This window comes from Mobula birostris, chromosome 24 (assembly GCF_030028105.1).
Source record: "Mobula birostris isolate sMobBir1 chromosome 24, sMobBir1.hap1, whole genome shotgun sequence".
NCBI classification, from domain to species: domain Eukaryota; kingdom Metazoa; phylum Chordata; class Chondrichthyes; order Myliobatiformes; family Myliobatidae; genus Mobula; species Mobula birostris.
In genome coordinates this window covers 13,228,445-13,249,856 of record NC_092393.1, presented here as the reverse complement: position 1 = coordinate 13,249,856, position 21,412 = coordinate 13,228,445, and the positions used below count along the sequence as shown (strand labels likewise).

The 21,412-nt window shown below is 40.3% G+C and overlaps 1 protein-coding gene across 2 annotated transcripts in view; it reads right to left on the bottom strand.

Moving 5' to 3' along the window:
- Positions 1-21,412, bottom strand: part of cacna1g (calcium channel, voltage-dependent, T type, alpha 1G subunit) — a 360,201-nt gene that overhangs the window by 256,703 nt on the left and 82,086 nt on the right. For both annotated transcript variants that reach the window (XM_072242528.1, XM_072242529.1), the window contains exons 6-8: positions 16,420-16,512; positions 9,746-10,577; positions 2,729-3,099 (exon numbers count right to left, since the gene is read on the bottom strand). In XM_072242528.1, the coding sequence (XP_072098629.1) occupies positions 2,729-3,099; positions 9,746-10,577; positions 16,420-16,512 (1,296 nt within the window). The remainder of the gene's footprint in view (positions 1-2,728; positions 3,100-9,745; positions 10,578-16,419; positions 16,513-21,412) is intronic.

The following is a 21,412-nucleotide window of genomic DNA, read 5'->3' as shown; positions in this document are numbered from 1 at the left end:
GTCTAGCCCTCAGGAGACTTTGAATCTTGATTTGGGAACAGCTTCTTTCCAACTGTGATAAGACTGTTGAACGGATCCTGACCCGAATATGGGCCATACCCTCCAAATATCCGGACCTGCTTCTTGGTTTTTTGCACTACCTTACTTTCCATTTTCTATTTTCTATTTATGATTTATAATTCAAATTTTTAACATTTACAATCAATTTGTACTCCAGAGAGCAGGAAGCACAGAATCAAGTATCGCTGTGATGATTGTACGTTCTAGTATCAATTGTTTGGCGACAATAAAGTATAAAGTATAAAGTATCTCCTGGGTTGAGGTCCCTGTAACAAGTTTTTTAATCCATCATCCCTACTTCTCTGTATATTCTAGAACCTTGCATTCCCTTGGTTCACAAGCAATGTAAAACAAAACTACTGATTATTCATGCTGTTATAATTTGATATGAAGTCCATTTATTTTAGTGAAATACAATGGATTCAGGTTAATTGGGACACATTGAGACCAGTACATTTTGGCCCAATTAAGCAGTTGCCGCAGTTAGTCAAAGTTTCATGGAAATAGTTAAAAGGTATTAAAAAAAGACAAACTGCCATTTAACTGAATAACGTATTATGTATTTAAATGAAATGCAAAACAAATTAGAATACTATCAATACTACTAAAGTACTATAAAACTGTGTATTAGTTCCTAACTGTTAGTAATGGAGGGATTCATCCTGTGTACCTGTATGCTGCCACAGTCTTTTGATTGTAAATGAACAAAATCAGCTTAGACATTTAGTGTAGAAAATGGACTGCCTTCATCAAATCAGAATCAGGTTTATTATCACTGGCATGTGACATGAAATTTGTTAACTTAGCAGCAGCAGTTCAATGCAATACATAATCTAGCAGAGAGAAACAAAAATAATAATAAATAAAATAAAACATGATAATAAATAAGTAAATCAATTACATATATTAAATAGATTTTAAAAAGTGCAAAAACAGAAATACTGCATATTTTTAAAAAAGTAAGGTAGTGTTCAAAGCTTCAATGTTCATTTAGGAATCAGATGACACAGGGGAAGAAGCTGTTCCTGAATCACTGAGTGTGTGCCTTCAGGCTTCTGTACCTCTTGTCTGATGGTAACAGTGAGAAAAGGGCATGCCCTGGGTGCTGGAAGTCCTTAATAATGGACGCTGCCTTTCTGAGACACCACTCCCTAAAGATGTCCTGGGTACTTTGTAGGCTAGTGCCCAAAATGGAGCTGACTAGATTTACAACCCTCTGCAGCTCCTTTCGGTCCTGTGCAGTAGCCCCTCCATACCAGACACTGATGCAGCCTGTCAGAATGACCTCCACGGTACAACTATTGAAGCTATACAATGCTATTGACAATTGCATCCTCCAAATCTTCATTTTTATTGTAATATTCAAGATGATTGTCAATAACTTTACGTTTTTCATAGTTCCTAACTTTTTAAAGTAATGAAAATGTTTCATTTTTACTCCCAGCTGTTTCTGGCATCTCCGAGCTTGAATGCTTCAAACTGCAGTGAGCAAAATAGTTTGGAAACGTCTTGCTGCTTATTTCTTGTCAACTATCAGTGACAGGAATCGCTGCCTTTTGAACACAAGTACTTGCAACGAACACTATTTAAAGACTGTTCGCTCCAAGCACAGTGTCTAATGGCCACACAAGTGCATGCATCTGTCTCTAGTTAGAAACTGCTCGGCAACAGTCTCCTGTCCCAATTAAGTGGCATAGTGTCCCAAATAAACAAAGAGAATCCTGGCTATTTTCTCGATGAGTTTTTGTTAAGAATAGTCCCAAATTACTGGCTGCCCTGATTAACCAATGGCACGTTAACCAGAATCCACTGTACCTCTAGATCCTTCACATGACAACAGTCAAAATTTTGATACTAAGCTGAAGGAGACAGCTGAAAAAAATACTTGATCAAAGTGGTGGCCTTGAAGTTGCTTCTTAAGACAGGACAGATTTGGAACCACAGGATTTTACATGATAATTCCACTAAGTGTGAGTCCTGCTGAACAGTAGCCAGAAGCATTCCTGTTTGATTCCTAACTCAGATGGAATGTTCACAGCCATCCTTGGATGCGATCTATGTATTCAAAAAGGGAAGCAGAGATTTGATCCTAAAAGGAAGTTGAGTGATCTCAGTGCCTGGCACTGAGAAGGTTTGATTACCTTCTTTCAACTATAAATTTAACCTCCGTTCCTTTATTCCTTTGCATACTTCCTAATTTGCTATCATCTGCCATCTGAATCACTGCATTCTGAAATGCAATTATGGAAAAAAAGATTGTTACAGTCCTAAAATATTCAGATAAAATTAGACATGGTTCTAGTATCATGTGAGAACATCTATATACCTTGATTGAAATCACCATTACAATTGAAACAAAAAAGGTTGTGTCTGGTATGCTTTCCAACCTAATCAACTTTACACTCTAAATTTCCAAACTTAAAGGTAGGAACCTAAAGAGGGTTTTTAATTTGCCGAGAGTTGGATCTTTTCTAGTCTCCTGCTTCACAGGCAATTACTTTGAGCCTTTTACTCAGAGAGACTTGCTTGACATAGTATTTGATAACACTGTGGTCAATCTATTATCGAATTTCCAGACTGAAATGACATTAAATGTACTCTTGAATACTTCATATACATTGGAAATAAAAAAGCTTTACAGATGTGAGAATACTTTGTGTTGCCTTACCTGTTCATGGTATTCTATCCCCATACTAAGTGTATTGATGAGAATAGCAATCATAATTCCTCGCCCAAAATATTTGCTGTCAACAATTTTGCGGCAGGTGTTACAGACTATGTTCCAAAATTCCCAGCATTTCTTTGCTCTTGGTTGGTTACATTGAGGATCTCGTTGATCATTGTAGTGAACATCCTGGGTGAACTCATACACGCCATCACTCTCTGAATCCAGTGTCTCATTGTCCGTCACCTCAGATTCATTGCTCCTGATACAGATGGGACAGCTTTGCGGATCACAGTTCAGAATGTCAGTCGTTCCACTGGGAGAGCTGTAGGGTAAGCAGTGACCAGACAACTTGCAGGAACCTTTGCAAGGGCCTATGGTTTGGGAGCAAAAAAAAATCACATTTGGTCTTTTAAACTTTCAAAAAGAGAACAAATGGTGCAAAATAGAATCTGAAAACTCCGGAAGCATTCAGAACAATTTAACTTTTTCAGTTGTTGCCATTTCATTATCTGAAGAGATGCTGCATCAACTGTAATATTAATTCTCATTCTTTTCCAAACGCACACCATGTTTGTCTTGTTTTGAATTTCCACCTCCTTTTCCTTCTTAAATGACATTTCAACAAACACAGTTGAAGAGAATTCCTTTTTGCTTGGTACTACATATTGTACCTTTCATCAAAGTATAATACACAAAGGTCCAATTGAAAGCATAAAATAGATGAGTAATGTGTAAACCCTCCTCCTTTCACGCTGAATAATTTGTTGCCAAAATATACTAAATGAAGCAGCATTGTTATTGAGTAAAAGACACTTTCTCAATATAGAACATAGAACATAGAATAGCACAGCACAGTACAGACCCTTCGGCCCACAATGTTGTGCCGACCCTCAAACCCTGCCTCCCATATAAGCCCCCACCTCAAATTCCTCCATATACCTGTCTAGTAGTCTCTTAAACTTCACTAGTGTATCTATCTCCACCACTGACTCAGGCAGTGCATTCCACGCACCAACGACTCTGAGTAAAAAACCTTCCTCTAATATCCCCCTTGAACTTCCCACCCCTTACCTTAAAGCCATGTCCTCTTGTATTGAGCAGTGGTGCCCTGGGGAAGAGGTGCTGGTTATCCACTCTATCTATTCCTCTTATTATCTTGTACACCTCTCCTCTCATCCTCCTTCTCTCCAAAGAGTAAAGTCCTAGCTCCCTTAATCTCTAATCATAATGCATACTCTCTAAACCAGGCAGCATCCTGGTAAATCTCCTCTGTACCCTTTCCAATGCTTCCACATCCTTCCTATAGTGAGGCGACCAGAACTGGACACAGTAACCAGAGTTTTATAGAGCTGCATCATTACATCGCGACTCTTAAACTCTATCCCTCGACTTATGAAAGCTAACACCCCATAAGCTTTCTTAACTACCCTATCCACCTGTGAGGCAACTTTCAGGGATCTGTGGACATGTACCCCCAGATCCCTCTGCTCCTCCACACCGCCAAGTATCCTGCCATTTACTTTGTACTCTGACTGGGAGTTTGTCCTTCCAAAGTGTACCACCTCACACTTCTCTGGTTGAACTCCATCTGCCACTTCTCAGCCCATTTCTGCATCCTATCAATGTCTCTCTGCAATCTTCGACAATCCTCTACACTATCTACAACACCACCAACCTTTGTGTCATCTGCAAACTTGCCAACCCACCCTTCTACTCCCACATCCAGGTCGTTAATAAAAATCACAAAAAGTAGAGGTCCCAGAACGGATCCTTGTGGGACACCACTAGTCACAATCCTCCAATCTGAATGTACTCCCTCCACCACCACCCTCTGCCTTCTGCAGGCAAGCCAATTCTGAATCCACCTGGCCAAACTTCCCTGGATCCCATGCCTTCTGACTTTCTGAATGAGATACTTCGCGAATGCAATGATTGATTGTGTTACTGTTCTAACTTATTTATTTATTAGCGTGTCGCACCAGTCAGTCAGCCATTCTTGTCTGGTGCGTGGTATCAGGATTGGTCTCCTTTTGGATTAAGCGGTCACGCTATGAATGTTCCTGACTCGAACCTTTTTTTTTTAACGAGGCCAAGTGATTAGCTTAACGCTCAACCCAGCACGGATGGAAGGCGTGCTCGGGGGGTGGCCCGACTTGGATTCGTCGCGCTGATTGCATTGCACCACCAGCCAGCCAAATTTATCTAACTGAGTCAACATAATGCCAAAATTCCTCCAAGAGGAGTACAAACTTGTTGTGGCCTGGAGAGCTATGTTGGCTGGAGTTAGGGCTTTATGCTTTGGCTCTTGGTAGGGTCACCCATAATAAACAGTCAAAGGGTAGAGGACAGACTAAGGGTGGTTCACCAGTCCTCCAGGTTTAGGGGTTCAGCTTGGGGCTAACAACCCTGACTGGTAAAACAAAATTGTTACGGAAGTGGCAGTGAAGAATCCTTCTTCATCTAAGTGTGACGGTATTCATGAGTCTCCACCCAAGACTTGCATGGCTGACAGTAGTGAAAATCAAGAGGAAGCTACGGACACAATGAAGGAAGCTGTGAGTGCCGCCAGAGATGGAGGACCTTCGTTGCTGCCCTAAATGTCAGAGGCATAACAGGCAGTAAGTAATCCCAAGATCACTGTGCTAAAGACTATTCCTGGTTTAGGCTATTTTAGACCTAAATTTAATTCTTAGGAAAGTGGTGGTGAGATTATCTGGATCCAGTTCAGTCATTTGTTGACACAAGAGACGGCAGATACTGGTATCTGGAGCAATAAACAACCTGTGGGAGGAACCTAGCAGGTGAAACAGTATCTCCATATGCAGAATTTCCACACAAAACATCGATAGTTCCTTCCCGAACAGATGCTGTTCAACTTGTTGAGTTACACCAATAGATTGTTTGTTGCTTCAGATTTGGCAAGACATCTAAAACTTCAACAAACTTCTTGTAATGGAGTGTATATTGACTGGCTGCATCATGACCGGGTATGGAAACACCAAAGCCCTTGAATGGAAAATCCTACAATGAGCAATGAATACAGCCCAGTCCATCATGGGTAAAGTCTTCCCAACCATTGAGCATACCTACACGAAGCGCTGTAGCAAGAAAGCAGCATCCATCATTAGGGGGAACCTCACCACCCAGGACATGCTCTCTTCTCACTGCTGCCAGCAGGAAGTAGGTACAAGAGCTTTAGGACTCACACCACCAGGTTCAGGAACAGTTATTGAAATGTTCCCACAACCAATGGACTCAATTTTCAATTTTCAAGGAATCTTTATCTCATGTTCTTGATATTTATTTATTATTAAAATTTCTTGCTTTTTGTATTTGCACAGCTTGCTGTCTTCTGCACACTGGTTGAACACCCTAGTTGGGTGGTCTTTCATTATTCTGTTATGGTTATTATTAAGTATGCTCACAAGAAAATGAGTCTCATATATGAATACTTTGACCATATTTACAGGTAAGGAATATGAACAGCTGCTGCAACCTGGAGTCAATTTCAGCTCAACCATCGTGCATTTATCTCATGACTTTTAAATCAATTGTTTCAAACAAAGCACTTTTCACTTTGAAATCGTAAGGTTTAAAGATCTCCATTGTGTTTTTTCTTTCTTTGTTGATTATACAGGTATCATAATGATCAGTGCTTGGGTCATGGCTACTAATTGTCTATATCAATGACTTAGATGACAGGATGGAGAAAAGTAAATCTGAGTATTTTACAAGGTATTTAATAATAGGGGTCTCAACAAAAACTCCAACAGAAGGACAAGGATATTTGAGTTTTTGTGTGCAACTTGCGGGAGAAAGTTGAGTAGAACAATCTTTGAAGGCTAACAAAGTTTAAATGACAAATCTGGTAGTGAGACAAAGTTGTGTGGAAATATAAGCTGCAAAGAAACAGCCAATGAATGCTGGGATGTTAAGCAAATGGGCAACAATGTACATGATGGACACATTCCTAGAGAAAAGTTACTTAATAGTAAACAAATGATTTTTAAATGCTGAGTTACTGGAAATATTGGGACACAGGGAGCCTCTGGTATCATATATAAATCACAGAAAGACAACATACTATAATAGCAGGTAATACAGGAAGAAAATAATACATTAGTCCCTATTACAAGAATAGATCTCTCTGATTATATTGGGTCCTAGTAATAGTACAGCTTTGATCTTCATATCCAAGGAAGGATATAATACAAAAAACATTATTGGACCGATTCTTGAGAAGAGACATCAAGTAGACTGGCCTATATTTCCCATTATTTGCTAGAATAAATTAAGAAAAAATAATGAATACCTGAATAAACTTTCTAAATGCAGCATATTGATGTGTGTATACACCTATTTAATTCACTTCTAGATATACAGTACATTAGTTGTAGAATCATATGGCACAGAAACTGGCGCTTTGGCCACCATGCACATTGTGATGCTTATCTGATGACATTTGTTTGTAGTGGGTCCATATCTTTCCATGGGAAAAGGGATACAGTATATTGATGCAGATTATGAAATAAGTATTGGGAGGAGACTCATTTGGAGCAGAAATTCAGATTAGATCAGTTGTGCCAAATGGCTTATTTCCTTTCTGTAAATATTATGTAGGAACACAGAACAAGGTTTATGTGGGTGATATTTTGTCTAAATCCTTTGCTGTGAAAAATCTAGGAGACCGAATGTGTGTTTCTGATATAATTTTGGTGCCTGATTTAACAGTTGCAGTCAGCAAACTGATATTTCCATTTCTCTTGACAAGTTAATTGAAAATTTGGGTAAAAAAAAACCCACGCATTTCTGTCCCTTATTTCTGATTCCATAAATACAGTGCTGACTAAGAAGTGGAAAGAAAGTATCATACAAAACATGAGTATATAACTGTCAGTAAAATTCTCTCCTTCACTAATCTTCTCATAACGTGTCCATTGTCTTCACTCATTCTGATGTAAAGTGCTCTTAACTTCATTTTCAGACCAACATAATGGAAGAACAAGGACAAGTGGTGAGTAGCCCTGCCATTCCACACAACATAAATGCATCAGCAGTACATTGCTCAGCAGGGAGTCAGACAATTTCCTCACCAAACCAAGTTACAGATTGTACAATCTCAAAATTCAACTCATTCAATTATTCGTAGCTCTGCTTAAATTGCCATTCACCACACAATTCAAGTATTAGTCAACAATATACTCTTAGAACATAGAAATTTAAAGCACATTACAGACCTTTTGGCCTACAATTTTGTGCCGACCATGTAACCTACTCTAGAAACTGCCTAGAATTTACTTACCACGTTGCCCTTTATTTTTCTAAGTTCCATGTACCTATCTGAGAGTCTCTTAAAAGACCCCATTGTATCTGTCTCCACCACCTTTGCTGGCAGTGCATTCCACATACCCACCACTCTCTGTGTGGAAAAACTTACCCCTGACACCCCCCTTGTACCTACTTCCTAGCAACTTAAAACTATGCCCCCTCGTGTTAGCCATTTTAGCCTTGGGGAAAATCCTCTGGCTATCCACACGATCAATGCCTCTAACCATCTTATACACCTCTATCCGGTCACTTCTTATCCTCCATCGCTCCAAGGAGAAAAGGCCAAGTTCACGCAACCTATTCTCTTAAAGCATACTCTCCAGTCCAGGCAACATCCTTGTAAGTCTCCTCTGTGCTCTCTCTATAGTATACATATTCAATTGTGACCCCAAAATTAATGACAATGTGACTGGTGCGAATTAGTAACAGACACATGGCATTTCCGAGCAATGACAATAAAATGTGTGCCAAATTTCTAGAATTCTATTGTACAGGTCAACATTTCTATTTGCATGCTGATGAAGAATGATAGGTTGCCAATCAACAATTTGATCTATCAACATTCAATCAGCATTAGGTTTCCTCACAGAATTTAGAATTTAGATTGTCAGAAATGGTGAATAGGTTTACCTGGTTCCCAAATGGGAGAGCCAATCACAAGAACATTAATTGCAAATATGATTGCCTGTGAATTGGACTATTTGCTTGCAAACAAATAGAGTCATGTTAGCTCAGGTAGTCAACTTGGTCAGCATAGACAAGTTGGGCTGAAAGACCTGTTTCTCTGCTGATTCTTATATAAGTTCCATAAGAATTCAAGCCTTCTAGCTCCTGAATTTCACAGACCTTTAAGTATCATGCCACGTATAGGGCCTACTGTGTGGGCACGTGGCCAAGTAGTTAAGGCATTGGACTAGCGACCTGAAGGTCGTGAGTTCGAGCCCCAGCCGAGGGAATGTGTGTCCTTGCTCTGCGACGACACTAGTGCCAAGCTGTATGGGTCCTAATGCCCTTCCCTTGGACAACGTTGGTGTTGTGGAGAGGGGAGACTTGCAGCATAGGCAACTGCTGGTCTTCCAAACAACCTTCCCCAGGCCTACGCCCTGGACAGTGAAGACTTTCCAGGTGCAGATCCATGGTCTTGCAAGACTAACGGATGTCTTTATGGGACCTACAGAACCAACTTCAATTTGAGGTCAGTTCCAAAGCACAGCAGAATTATCACACTTACACTGGATATACAGGATTGTATATACTAACACATACCATCACTGAGTAGCACATGCAAGCTAACAACACTGGTGAAATGACTTAGAATACTTTCGAGGGACTAAATAAAAGCGATTTCAACAAAAATCCAAAACAAAGGGCAAGGATATTTGAGATCTTGTTAACATGTTGAAGGCAAATGAATTTAGCAGTGGAGCTAGCAAGCTTGAAAGGATGTGAAAGCTCAGCAAAGCAAAATCAGTGAGAGATGGCAATCATTCTGAAGGTGACGGAAAAATAAGCTTCATCTCAGTAAAAAAGACAGAGAAAGTTGTCAGTGCTCATCTAGTCAGCCAGCATCTACACAGAAAGTGTTGACTAACTTCCCCATTTCCCCTCTTTGTTGCTCTTTGTGCTCTCTCTCTGCCTTCAATCAATCTCCACCATCCTCTGACATTCACTCTCAGTTGGCTCACTCACCAGCACTCTGTGTTTCCAGTAGTCGATGCATCTTCCGGTATGGTCCAGCTGGGATGTTGAGATTTGTCTTTGTGCTGTCGGGATTCATTGTTGCATCTTTAAGTGTCTTCTCACCTTTGGTGTTCAGGTTGATCACCTGATGTGGGGAGCTAGGGTGCACGGTTGGGTAGCTTTTGATATCCGAATTCTTCTGGAGTCCATCTGGGGGGATCAGGCCTATGCCTTGCCTGAGGGAAGCTTTACATTGGATTGGCTCAATGTGGCAGTTGGCATGATAGATGCTATGGACAGATTCGGTATTGCTAGGTGTGGCAGTGGTGGGAGATGGAGGAGGTGGGGGAGAGTGCAAACTTGACAGTGGTGAGGGCAACACGATTAGTCTGTTACCACCATTGTGTGCAGAGTTGGTTTCCACATCACTGATTTCTGGGCTGGCCTGTGGTGCTCGCATTGTTCCATTGCTCACGTGGTAATGGTGGTGATGATGGTGGTGGTGAATGAGATGATGGACCGAGGCTGCCCGCTTCCGTTTCCGCCGTCTGCGGGGCTGTGCGCGTGGCCCGCTCCTGTTGGCAGGATGCACCCCTCTTCTGGCCACCACTACATAGCAAACACGAACAGCTTCACGCTTGGCCTTCCTCAGCACGTGGCCAATATACTTCAAGAGCTCATCGTAGCAGCTCCCTGGTTCAGAAAAACTTGCCAGCGTGCTTGCGTTAGACATGAAGCGAATTCGTTGCTCCTTCATCAATTGACTTTCACGCTGCTTAGTTTCAGAAAACTGGGTTGCTATGACAACTAAGCATAAATTGATCATAAAAAATGACCCAACCTAAAAATTAAAAAAAGGAAAAGAAATAGTTAAAAGAAACATTCATATTCAACATTCCAGTTTGCTAAGTTTTGAGAAAAAATCTCTCCTGTTGTAATTTAAAAATTGCAGAGCTGAAACTGTGTGGGCTATAGAAGGGTGAGGCTTGAGAGTCGTTAAAAAAAAAACACTTAGATCTGCTCAGGGTGAGAATACACGAAGAAAAATGTAGGACAGTTGATTGCTTTAAGTCTTGTCGAGTATGGCATGCTTTTTCCCACCATTTAAAGTTGGCATCAGTCATAACTTTCTTTGGCAGTTGAACGGGGTACGACTGCGCAAGCGCTTATAAGTCGGACAGTGAGGCAGCGGGAGTATTTAAAAGAGAGCAGATTAACGGAGCGGGCGATGTTGTAGCGGGAGACAGAGTAGGAAGGCTTTGGCTCCCGAGGCTTCGGCGAGCAGAGGCTGAGGAAGAGCGTCACTCCAGGTGAGGTAAGGCCAGGTAAGTTCCTTTAATAAATCTAATTACTTCAAGGTGTAGTAACTCTTATGGGGGTGTATTATAGACCACCAAATGGGGAGCAAGAATTGGAGGAGCAAATTTGTAAGGAGATAGCAGATATTTGTAGTAAGCACAAGGCTGTGATTGTGGGAGATTTTAATTTTCCACACATAGACTGGGAAGCCCATATTGTAAAAGGGCTGGATGATTTAGAGTTTGTAAAATGTGTGCAGGATAGTTTTTTTGCAGCAATAGATAGAGGTACCAATGAGAGAAGGGGCAGTGTTGGATCTCCTGTTAGGGAATGATATAGATCAAGTGACAGAGGTTTGTATTAGGGAGCACTTCAGGTCCAGTGATCACAATGCTATTAGTTTCAATTTAATTATGGAGAAGGATAGGTCTGGACCCAAGGTTGAGATTTTTCATTGGAGAAAGGCTAACTTTGAGGAGATGCGAAAGGATTTAGAAGGAGCGGATTGGGACAATTTGTTTTATGGGAAGAATGTAATAGAGAAATGGAAGTCATTTAAAGGTGAAATTTTGAGGGTTCAGAATCTTTATGTTCCTGTTAGGTTGAAAGGAAAGGTTAAAAGTTTGAGAGAGCCGTGGTTTTCAAGGGATATTGGAAACTTGGTTCAGAAAAAGAGAGATATCTACAATAAGTATAGGCAGCATGGAGTAAATGAGGTGCTTGTGGAATATAAAGAATGTAAAAAGAATCTTAAGAAAGAAATTAGAAAAGCTAAAAGAAGATACGAGGTTGCTTTGGCAAGCAAGGTGAAAATAAATCCCAAGGGTTTCTACCGTTATATTAATAGCAAAAGGATAGTGAGGGATAAAATTGGTCCCATAGAGAATCAGAATGGACAGCTATGTGTGGAGCCAAAAGAGATGGGGGAGATTCTGAACAATTTCTTTTCTTCGGTATTCACTAAGGAGAAGGATATTGAATTGTGTAAGATAAGGGAAAAAAGTAGGGAAGTTATGGAAAGTATGATGATTAAAGAAGAGGAAGTACTAGAGCTTTTAAGGAATATAAAAGTAGATAAGTCTCCGGGTCCTGACAGGATATTCCCTAGGATCTTGAGGGAAGTTAGTGTGGAAATAGCAGGGCCTCTGACAGAAATATTTCAAATGTCATTAGAAACGGGGATGTTGCCGGAGGATTGGCGTATTGCTTATGTTGTTCCATTGTTTAAAAAGAGTTCTAAGAGTAAACCTAGCAATTATCAGCCTGTGAGTTTGACGTCAGTGGTGGGTAAATTGATGGAAAGTATTCTTAGAGATGGTCTATATAATTATCTGGATAGACAAGGTCTGATTAGGAACAGTCAACATGGATTTGTGCGGGGAAGGTCATGTTTGACAAATCTTATTGAATTTTTTGAAGAGGTTACCAGAAATGTTGACGAGGGTAAAGCGGTGGATGTTGTCTATATGGGCTTCAGTTAGGCCTTTGACAAGGTCCCACACGGAAGGTTGGTTAGGAATGTTCAATCGTTAGGTATTAATATTGAAGTAGTAAAATGGATTCAGCAGCGGCTGGATGGGAGATGCCAGAGAGTAGTGGTGGATAACTGTGTGTCAGATTGGAGGTCGGTGATTAGTGGTGTGCCTCTGGAATCTGTACTGTGTCCAATGTTGTTTGTCATATACATTAATGATCTGGATGATGGGGTGGTAAATTAGATGAGTAAGTATGCAGATGGTACTAAGATAGGTGGAGTTGTGGATAATGAAGGTAGGTTTTCAAAGCTTGCAGAGAGATTTAGGCCAGTTAGAAGAGTGGTCTGAAAGATGGCAGATGGAGTTTAATGCTGATAAATGTGAGGTGCTACATTTTGGTAGGACTAATCAAAATAGGACATACATAGTGAATGGTAGGGCATTGAAGAATGCTTTAGAACAGAGGGATCTAGGAATAATGGTGCATAGTTCCCTGAAGGTGGAATCTCATGTGGATAGGGTGGTGAAGAAAGCTTTTGGTATGCTGGCCTTTATAAATCAGAGCATTGAGCATAGGAGTTGGGATGTAATGTTGAAATTGTACAAGGCATTGGTGAGGCCAAATTTGGAGAATTGTGTACAGTTCTCCGAATTATAGGAAAGATGCCAACAAAATAGAGAGAGTACAGAGAAGATTTACTAGAATATTACCTGTGTTTCATCACCTAAGTTACAGAGAAAGGTTGAACAAGTTGGGTCTTTATTCTTTGGAACATAGAAGGTTGAGGGGGGACTAGATAGAATTGATGTGGATAGGCTTTTTCCATTGAGAGTGGGGGAGATTCAAACAAGAGGACACGAGTTGAGAGTTAAAGGGCAAAAGTTTAGGGGTAATATGAGGGGGAACTTCTTTACTCAGAGCGTGATAGCTGTGTGGAACGAGCTTCCAGCAGAAGTGGTTGAGGCAGGTTCGATCTTGTCGTTTAAAGTTAAATTGGACAGCTATATGGACAGGAAGGGAATGGAGGGTTATGGGCTGAGTGCAGATCGGTGGGACTAGGTGAGAGTAAGAGTTCGGCATGGACTAGAAGGGCCAAGATGGCCTGTTTCCATGCTGTAATTGTTATATGGTTATATGGTTTATATGGTTATAAAAGTGTAAAATAATGGGGATTGCTTTGACATTAATGAAGCAAGTATTGCAGATTCATGAAATAAAAACAGAATTGTTAATGTTCTGTAAATAAAGAAATAGGTTTTGGATCAATAATCTTTTATCGGAACCACTGCTTTTTTAAAATTTATGTTGGAATTGAAACAAGTTTCAAGATGCAGGTTCGAGAGAAAGGGGAGGAGAGACAAAAGGGAAGCTTTGTGATTTGATGAGGAGGAAGTGAATGAATGACAAAAAGGTTGGTACAAGGTGAAATAGGGTGGTAGAAGGTTTCGCAAGGTCAGTTTGGAAAAGGTGCATGCAGGAGAAACACACATTATTTGAATTTATCAGATGAAACAAACAGTGAGAGTTGACAGTATGAACTACAACTTGTAAAGACACAAAGCTATGGACCTATTGCAGGTAAATGGGATGTTGTACGCTTCAATTGTTTGCATGATTTTTTTCTTTCTCTTGCACATCGAGTGCTGGGCTTCTATTTTCATTTTCAATCTAGTTTTTCTTTAATTGAGTTCTTTTGGGTTTCTTGCTTTGGGGCTATCTGTGAGCAAGCAAATCTCAAGGTTGTATAATTTATACATTCTTGATAACGTACTAGAATACTGTAGGTATCATGGACTGGATAATGGACTGATAGCTCTGTTTCCATGCTTTACAACTCTATGACCCTATGCCAAATTCTGGAAAAACAGGTTGTCTGAAATTGTTAAGATTAACTGAGATACTGGATGACTGGAGCCAGTGTTACACCCATGTTGAAGAGTGTCTACAAGAGCTAGATGGTGAGCTTTACATCTGTAGTGGAGAAATTACTGGAAGGGATTTTGAGGGACAGGACTTATTTACATTTGGAAAGGCAGGGACTGATAGTCAGCATGGCTTTGTTCATGTCTCAAAAATTTAACTGTTCATTTGGAAGATGAAATTCTCATCTTTGAGCTGTGTTGAAATTATCCTTGGTAATGACATTTTTCTAAGATTAGTGATGGACTCCTGTCAATCTTTCTCCAGGAAAATAGGAATACATTAGTTAACAGGTATCTTAATATAGAAGGTATTTTATAGTATTAACAGTTCAGTAGTGTTCACTGGATAATCCAGTGAAAATAAGTCGGTTAACAATTTTACACTTAGTGTTAAAATGTATGGAAATAAAAAAAAGCCAATGCTGAAAAGGTGACATCAGTTTTAAGGGAAGGAGAAGATGTGCACCTGATCGATCCAGTGCCAATACATAACTTTGCCCTCTGAAAAATCCCAGCAAGCTGTTTAGTTGCACAAACTCATTTTCTATGATTGAGGTTCTGGAAAACTGGGGAATGGCCAATGTTACAAGCAAATTGAAGAATGTCTGCAAGAACTGGCTGGTGATCCTTACATTAGTGGCAGGGAAATTACTGACATCATTTTAAGGGACAGGATTTATTTACATTTGGAAAGGCAAGGACTGATTAGAGACCTTTGTTCATAATTTTGTTCATGGCAGATTGCTCTAATAAATTTTTCTGGATATGACCAAGGGGATTAATGAGAGCAGTGAGGGTGGAGGTTGCCTGCATGGACTATAACAAGGCCCTTGACAAGATACTGCATGGTAGACTGGTCCAAATGGTTAGAATAATGGAGATCTAGGGTGAGATAGCAAATTGGTTACGAAATTGTCTTTGTGGTAGGAGGCAGTGGGTGGAAGTGGAACGTTGCTTTTCAGATAGGAGCATTTGTAGCCAGTGAAGTTCTGCAAGGACCGGTGCTGGATCTTTCATTGTTATATGCAGTATATGAATGATTTGGAAGCAAGTGTACGTGGCATGGATAGTAAGTTGCAGAAGACATCAAATTTGGTGCTATACTGGACAATACAGAAGGTTTTCTAAGGCTATAATCAGATCTAGATGAACAGAGAAAGTGGGTGAGGGAATGGCTGACGGAATTTAACTCAGACAAGTACATAGTCATATTTTGAGAAGTTAAACCAGGCAAGGGCATTCACAGTGAATGGCAGGACCTTGAGGTACAAGTTCATAGATGGCGTCATGAAAGTGGCTACATCGGCTGATAGACTGGTGTATGGTATGTTTACATTTATCAGCCTAGTCATTGAGTATAAGAGGTGGGTTGTCGTTGCAGTTGTACAAATCACTGGTTAGAATATTGTGTGGAGTTCTGCTTCCATGCTATAGGAAGGATGTGATTAAGTTGGAAAGAGTGCAGAAAAAGATTCACAAGAATGGTGCCTCTGTCAAGAGGCTTCAGTTATAGGGAGAGACTAGATAAACTGGGAATATTTTCCTGTTGAGATGATGGTTCAGAAGTGACCTTATGGTAATTTACAAAATTATGAGGAACCTAACTTTTTCCCAAGATTCGTGATTCTAAAACTAGATGGCATAGGTTTCAGGTGAGGGAGGAAATTTTTCAAGGGTATACAAGAGACGGGCTTTTCACACAGAGGGTGGCAGGTATGTGCCAGGGGAGGTGGTAGAGGAGGGCACTATTATAATGTTTAAAAGAAATTTGGATAGGTTCATGGATAGAACATGTTTTGAGGGATATGGGCCAAAGATAGGCAAATGAGATTAGCTTAGATAGGCAGATTGGATGGAATGGCACCCTATGGGCTGAAGAGTCTGTATTCCTGCTGTATAACTCTGAGCCAATGAATTTCTTTAAAGGAAAGGCAGTACATATCAGCCACCAATGATGCCCACATCACCAGAGTATTGAATACTTACTATGATCAATAGGATGAAGTAGATGAAATTATAAAAGGAGTGAGCATCCATAACAAAATACATGATATCAACCCAACCCTCAAGGGTTATAACCTGAGAAAACAAAAGAAATGCCACTCAGTCAAATAATATGAAATAAAACCAGATTTACCATCACAACTTATTCTTCACTTTAACGGCAATTGAATCAAGACTATTGCTCATTAGCAGATGTTTAACCATCTTAGATGTTAGGTGATTTGTTTATCAAAACTTGTATATCCGAACGGAAATAACAGAAAATGTACAAAAACATTAACTACATTACTATGGAATAGGGCTACAGATATTCTGTCATCAGCCATATCAGGAATTTGTATACTCATAACTGTTAATATTTGTTTGAACATTGCTTTATATTTTGAAACATGCACTTCCAAAGTTACTGCCTGATCAGTGTTTTCTGGTAAAGACAAATGCTGGATATGGTTAGTCTTTATGTACAACTTTTCCTTAGCTGTTTAATTCATGGATGTAGCAGTTCCTAAAATAATAATCTTTGGACGACTTCTTGCAGTTCTGTGCAACTCTGAATCTGACATCATGATTCACCCTCTTTGACACCTATTCCACCAAAAAATGTGTGAGCCAGAGATGAGGATCTGGTAAAGATTGAACATCAGGGAAAAACAGTGGATGCTGCAAATCAGAGACAGAAAACCAGAAAATGCTGGAAATGCTCAACAAGTTCAGCTTAAGGGGTACAGGAATGAAAACTTTAATAGCTATTGAGGGAGTGCAGCAGAGGTTCACGAGGTTAATTCCCGGAATGGCGGGATTGTCATATGTTGAAAGATTAGAGTGATTGGGCTTGTATACACTGGAATTTAGAAGGATGAGAGGGGATCTGATTGAAACATACAAGATTATTAAGGGATTGGACACGCTAGAGGCAGGAAACATGTTCCCAGTGTTGGGGGAGTCCAGAACCAGAGGCCACAGTTTAAGAATAAGGGGTAGGCCATTTAGAACAGAGTTGAGGAAAAACTTTTTCACACAGAGAGTTGCAGTTCTGTGGAATGCTCTGCCTCAGAAGGCAGTGGAGGCCAATTCTCTGGATTCTTTCAAGAAAGAGTTAGATAGAGCTCTTAAAGATAGCGGAGTCAAGGGATATAGGGAGAAGGCAGGAAAAGGGTACTGATTGTGGATGATCAGCCATGATTACAGCGAATGGTGGTGCTGGCTCAAAGGGCTGAATGGCCTACTCCTGCACCTATTGTCTATTGCTTAATCCATAGATGCTAATTGACCTGCAAGGTTAAAGTTGGTTATAGTAAGTATCTACATGGATTTAGATGGTAAAATTTAGTGGTCCTGCGAAACTCCCACCAGCCTGCTAATGTGATGTATGACAGTAGAATGATTAAGTGTGTCAAAGAGAAAAAGTGGTCAGACATAACTGCCAAAATCCAGCAGATGCTAATGATCCTGAAACACTGAACAAAACTACCAGAAACCTGTAGCAGACCAGAAAGTGGCATACTATAGGTATTTTGAAACGTTCTGTTTTCCACTCAGCAACACAGTCAGATTAACTAGTTGCTGATTGAAGTACACGGTTTGCTGGTGCTTCTTCAAGAGATCTGTCATCTGTGTGCATGACAAAGATGGTTTGCAGTGCACACTGATGAGATATGCCCTCAGCAGATCCTTGCCAACCACAATAATCATTAAACTCTGGGGCTCAGCAAGTAAAAGGGAGAAAAACACTACCGCCAAAATTTATTAGTGGGAATATATAATAAAATAGATCCAGCTCAATGTCTTCAGTTCATCTACCTGTCTTGTATGGACTCTGTGGACCAGTAGTGGACTCTGCTCAATACGTCACAGTTACACCTCACTTCACCTGTGGTACCTACTGGAGGTGCTGCCTCAAAAAGGCAACATCTACCATCAAAGATCTCCACTGCCTATGCCATGGCATCTGTTCACAAAAACCAGGGGGTAGGAGTTACAGAAGCTGGAAGTACAACACCACCAGGTTCAGGAGCAGTTACTTCTCTTCATCCATTCAGTTCCTGAAAGAACCAGAAAAATTCATATCTCTATACCTGTGACAAGAGACCTAAGCAGGGATGGTTAGGACCCAAGCGCTAGAGTATCCGAGACTACAATCAAGACATGATTCGAGACTGAAACGAGGAAAGGGTTCTAAACTAGATGCTAGACGAGAATCCAAGTTGAGCTGATGGTTGAGCACGGAACTTCAGTTCAGTTGCTCTTTAAATATTAAAATCTTGGCAACAAAACATAGCTGTCAATTAGTGGAATGGGCCTGAGTCCTTAAAGGGGGCGGCTATCGATATTCTGGAGAGTCAGATCGTCTAAACCCCAGAAACTGGCATGGTTGGGTGCATATCGTAACAATACTACGGACACTTTGATCACTTTGCACTAAATTGGACCCCTTTTTTTGTTCTAATCATGTTTATTTGTAAAATGTGCATAATTTATGTTTAATTTATGTTTTACTTTGAATGCTGCTTACATGATGCTTGTGATGTGGCTACAAGTAAGTTTTTCATTGCATATGACAATAAACTCAGCTTTGACTTTGATTCTGTAAATCAATTCCTGTTTAGACATTTTCTCTCCTACCTCATCGTTAATACCTTAATGAGAAAGAGTTCTGGATTTTGACTACCCATTATGTGAATGGTTTTCTGATGTTACCACAGAATTGCATAGCTCCAATTTCAATGTTATGTCCAGTTGTTCTGGACTCTACCCAGATGGGAAGGAGAAACGAACGACCATTCAGTGCAAAGTGCAATGATACCAACTGGCTGATGTTTACATTTGTGTTTGTAATAGAATAAAGTCTTTGTCTATCCTGTCTTTCTTTTAAAACTCTTAGAACAAAAATCGGAACACCTACACACTTCAAATTGTTTGTGTAAGTCTGAGGTGAGTCTGCAAGCACTCATAATTTGGGAAATGAAGTTATTTCATTTTAAAACAAACAGCTTGCAAGCAGATTTCAATTGAATTAAACTGGATAGTTCACTTCTCATGGTGGCCTATCAAGGATATCTGCTTTGGGATCATATGGGTTCCTTTAATTCAAAAGGTGACAACAGAGGTTGTGACTTGAAGAGAAGGAGGGCATGGGGTAAACTTATAAACAGGTGTATCTCTCTAATAGGCCTTACTCATTTGATGAGCCTACACTAGTATAAACAAGAATTATTGCTCTAAAAGTGGTCCAATGCCAGCTTTGGCAGGACTAATGGCTGGTAGTTCTAGTTTCAATACCAACCTGTTTCTGATGGCCTTTGTGAAAAGTATATGAGATTGAGTGTAATGTTTGAATTGGACAAGTCAGGCTGGTTCTATCAAACATTTCTGTAGGAACTTAAGATGGATGAGAAAGTCAAGGTCCATGAGGAGCCTGCTCCTCCATCAGTAAAGTCATGTTGAATACTGCTTCACCTTCCAACCTGCTGTTGCTTCTCTTAGATCTCAAAGGTACGTTAGTCTTAAAGTTGAAGATATTCAACAACTGAAGGTCTAGAACCGCACCCCTCAACCCACGCCACAGAAGATTTATAATGACTCATAAACCTCTGAGAGTACATTTCTTCTTGTTTCAGTTTTAAATGGCCAAATTTTTATCCCTAGGCTATCTCCCCTCATTCCGGACCCTGCGCCCAGAGGAAGCATCTTCTCAAGAGAGCTTCAACATGAGCATCACTCTAAGAATTTTGCTGTTCAATGAAAATATTGCTCTCTCTTATAAACAGAGTATAGGCTCACTGTACTGAATCCTACTTGAAGGTAAGTTGAAGAAGTACATTTTTTATCAACTGAATGAGATAAGAGGAACGAGGTTGGTCTTTGAACTTCACCAAACTAAATGTGGGCCAATGATTTCCTTGTTTACCCTTTCACAATCGGTCATAATGTAGATAAACGATAGAACATTTCTTTCTCAAGACAAATTAGATTGCTTCTAATCCTAAAGTTCCCAAGTCAGAATGATTGGCAGAATAGTAACCTGCAAGTTGACATGAAAGGATTAAAAACATTAGAACAAGGAAAATGAATGGGAAGAACATCCATCAAGATCTGAAAATGAGGTGCTGAACAAGGACAGATGTGTGTGGTGCAAAGCCAGCTAGAGGAGGGAACAGATGCAACAACTGTCAGTCAAAATGCCAACAGGGGGCGTGGAGAAGTGATGAGGGCTGTAGAGGTAGTCAAGTGGGATAGGTTGCCTAAGAGCTTTGTAAAAGCATGCAGCAGTGGCATGTGAACTCCACAGCCCAATACCTGGACTACCACAGTATGCTTCACATGTCTAGTACAAAATACTTCTGTTGCATGAATTGGGTAATTCATCATTCCTGAAATAGCATATGGCCCTATTTGGGGATAGGACGGAGAGGGATTTGTGGGCGAGGTGGAATAAATGAGTCTCATCACATCTGGAAATAATTTGTTGGCACACAGTAACGCATCAGTGATTATTTCATATGATTTGTAGATTCTTGAATACAGAAGAAAGGGTACGGATAAGAAAACTATTGCCAAGAAATTTGATTGCACTTATTTTTGGTGTTGCTAAGGTACTGTTGCATTGAACTCGAGTGCCAAACAGGGTATCCTGCAAAACAAGAAGATGGCCAAATCGATATTAATGTGATTTACACCCAGAAATGTGCCAAACCAAGCTCAACAGATTTCAAATATTTGCTGTGCAGCCTTCAGAGAAAGATGCCAGCACATTACAGACACACTCCCAATGACAGTACCCAGCTTGCACACACAACTGCTGCCATGGAACAGGCAAAGACAGAGAGGAAGCAGACATACCCCCATTTTCATTCAAAGAAACAAACAAGTCCCTTGTCAACAATATATATGTCAGGAAGAACGTCCAGTGTCTGAGACAGGGCATCACCATAAGAGCAGGACAGGAGGTGGCTGTAGTCATCTCGTACTAAGGATC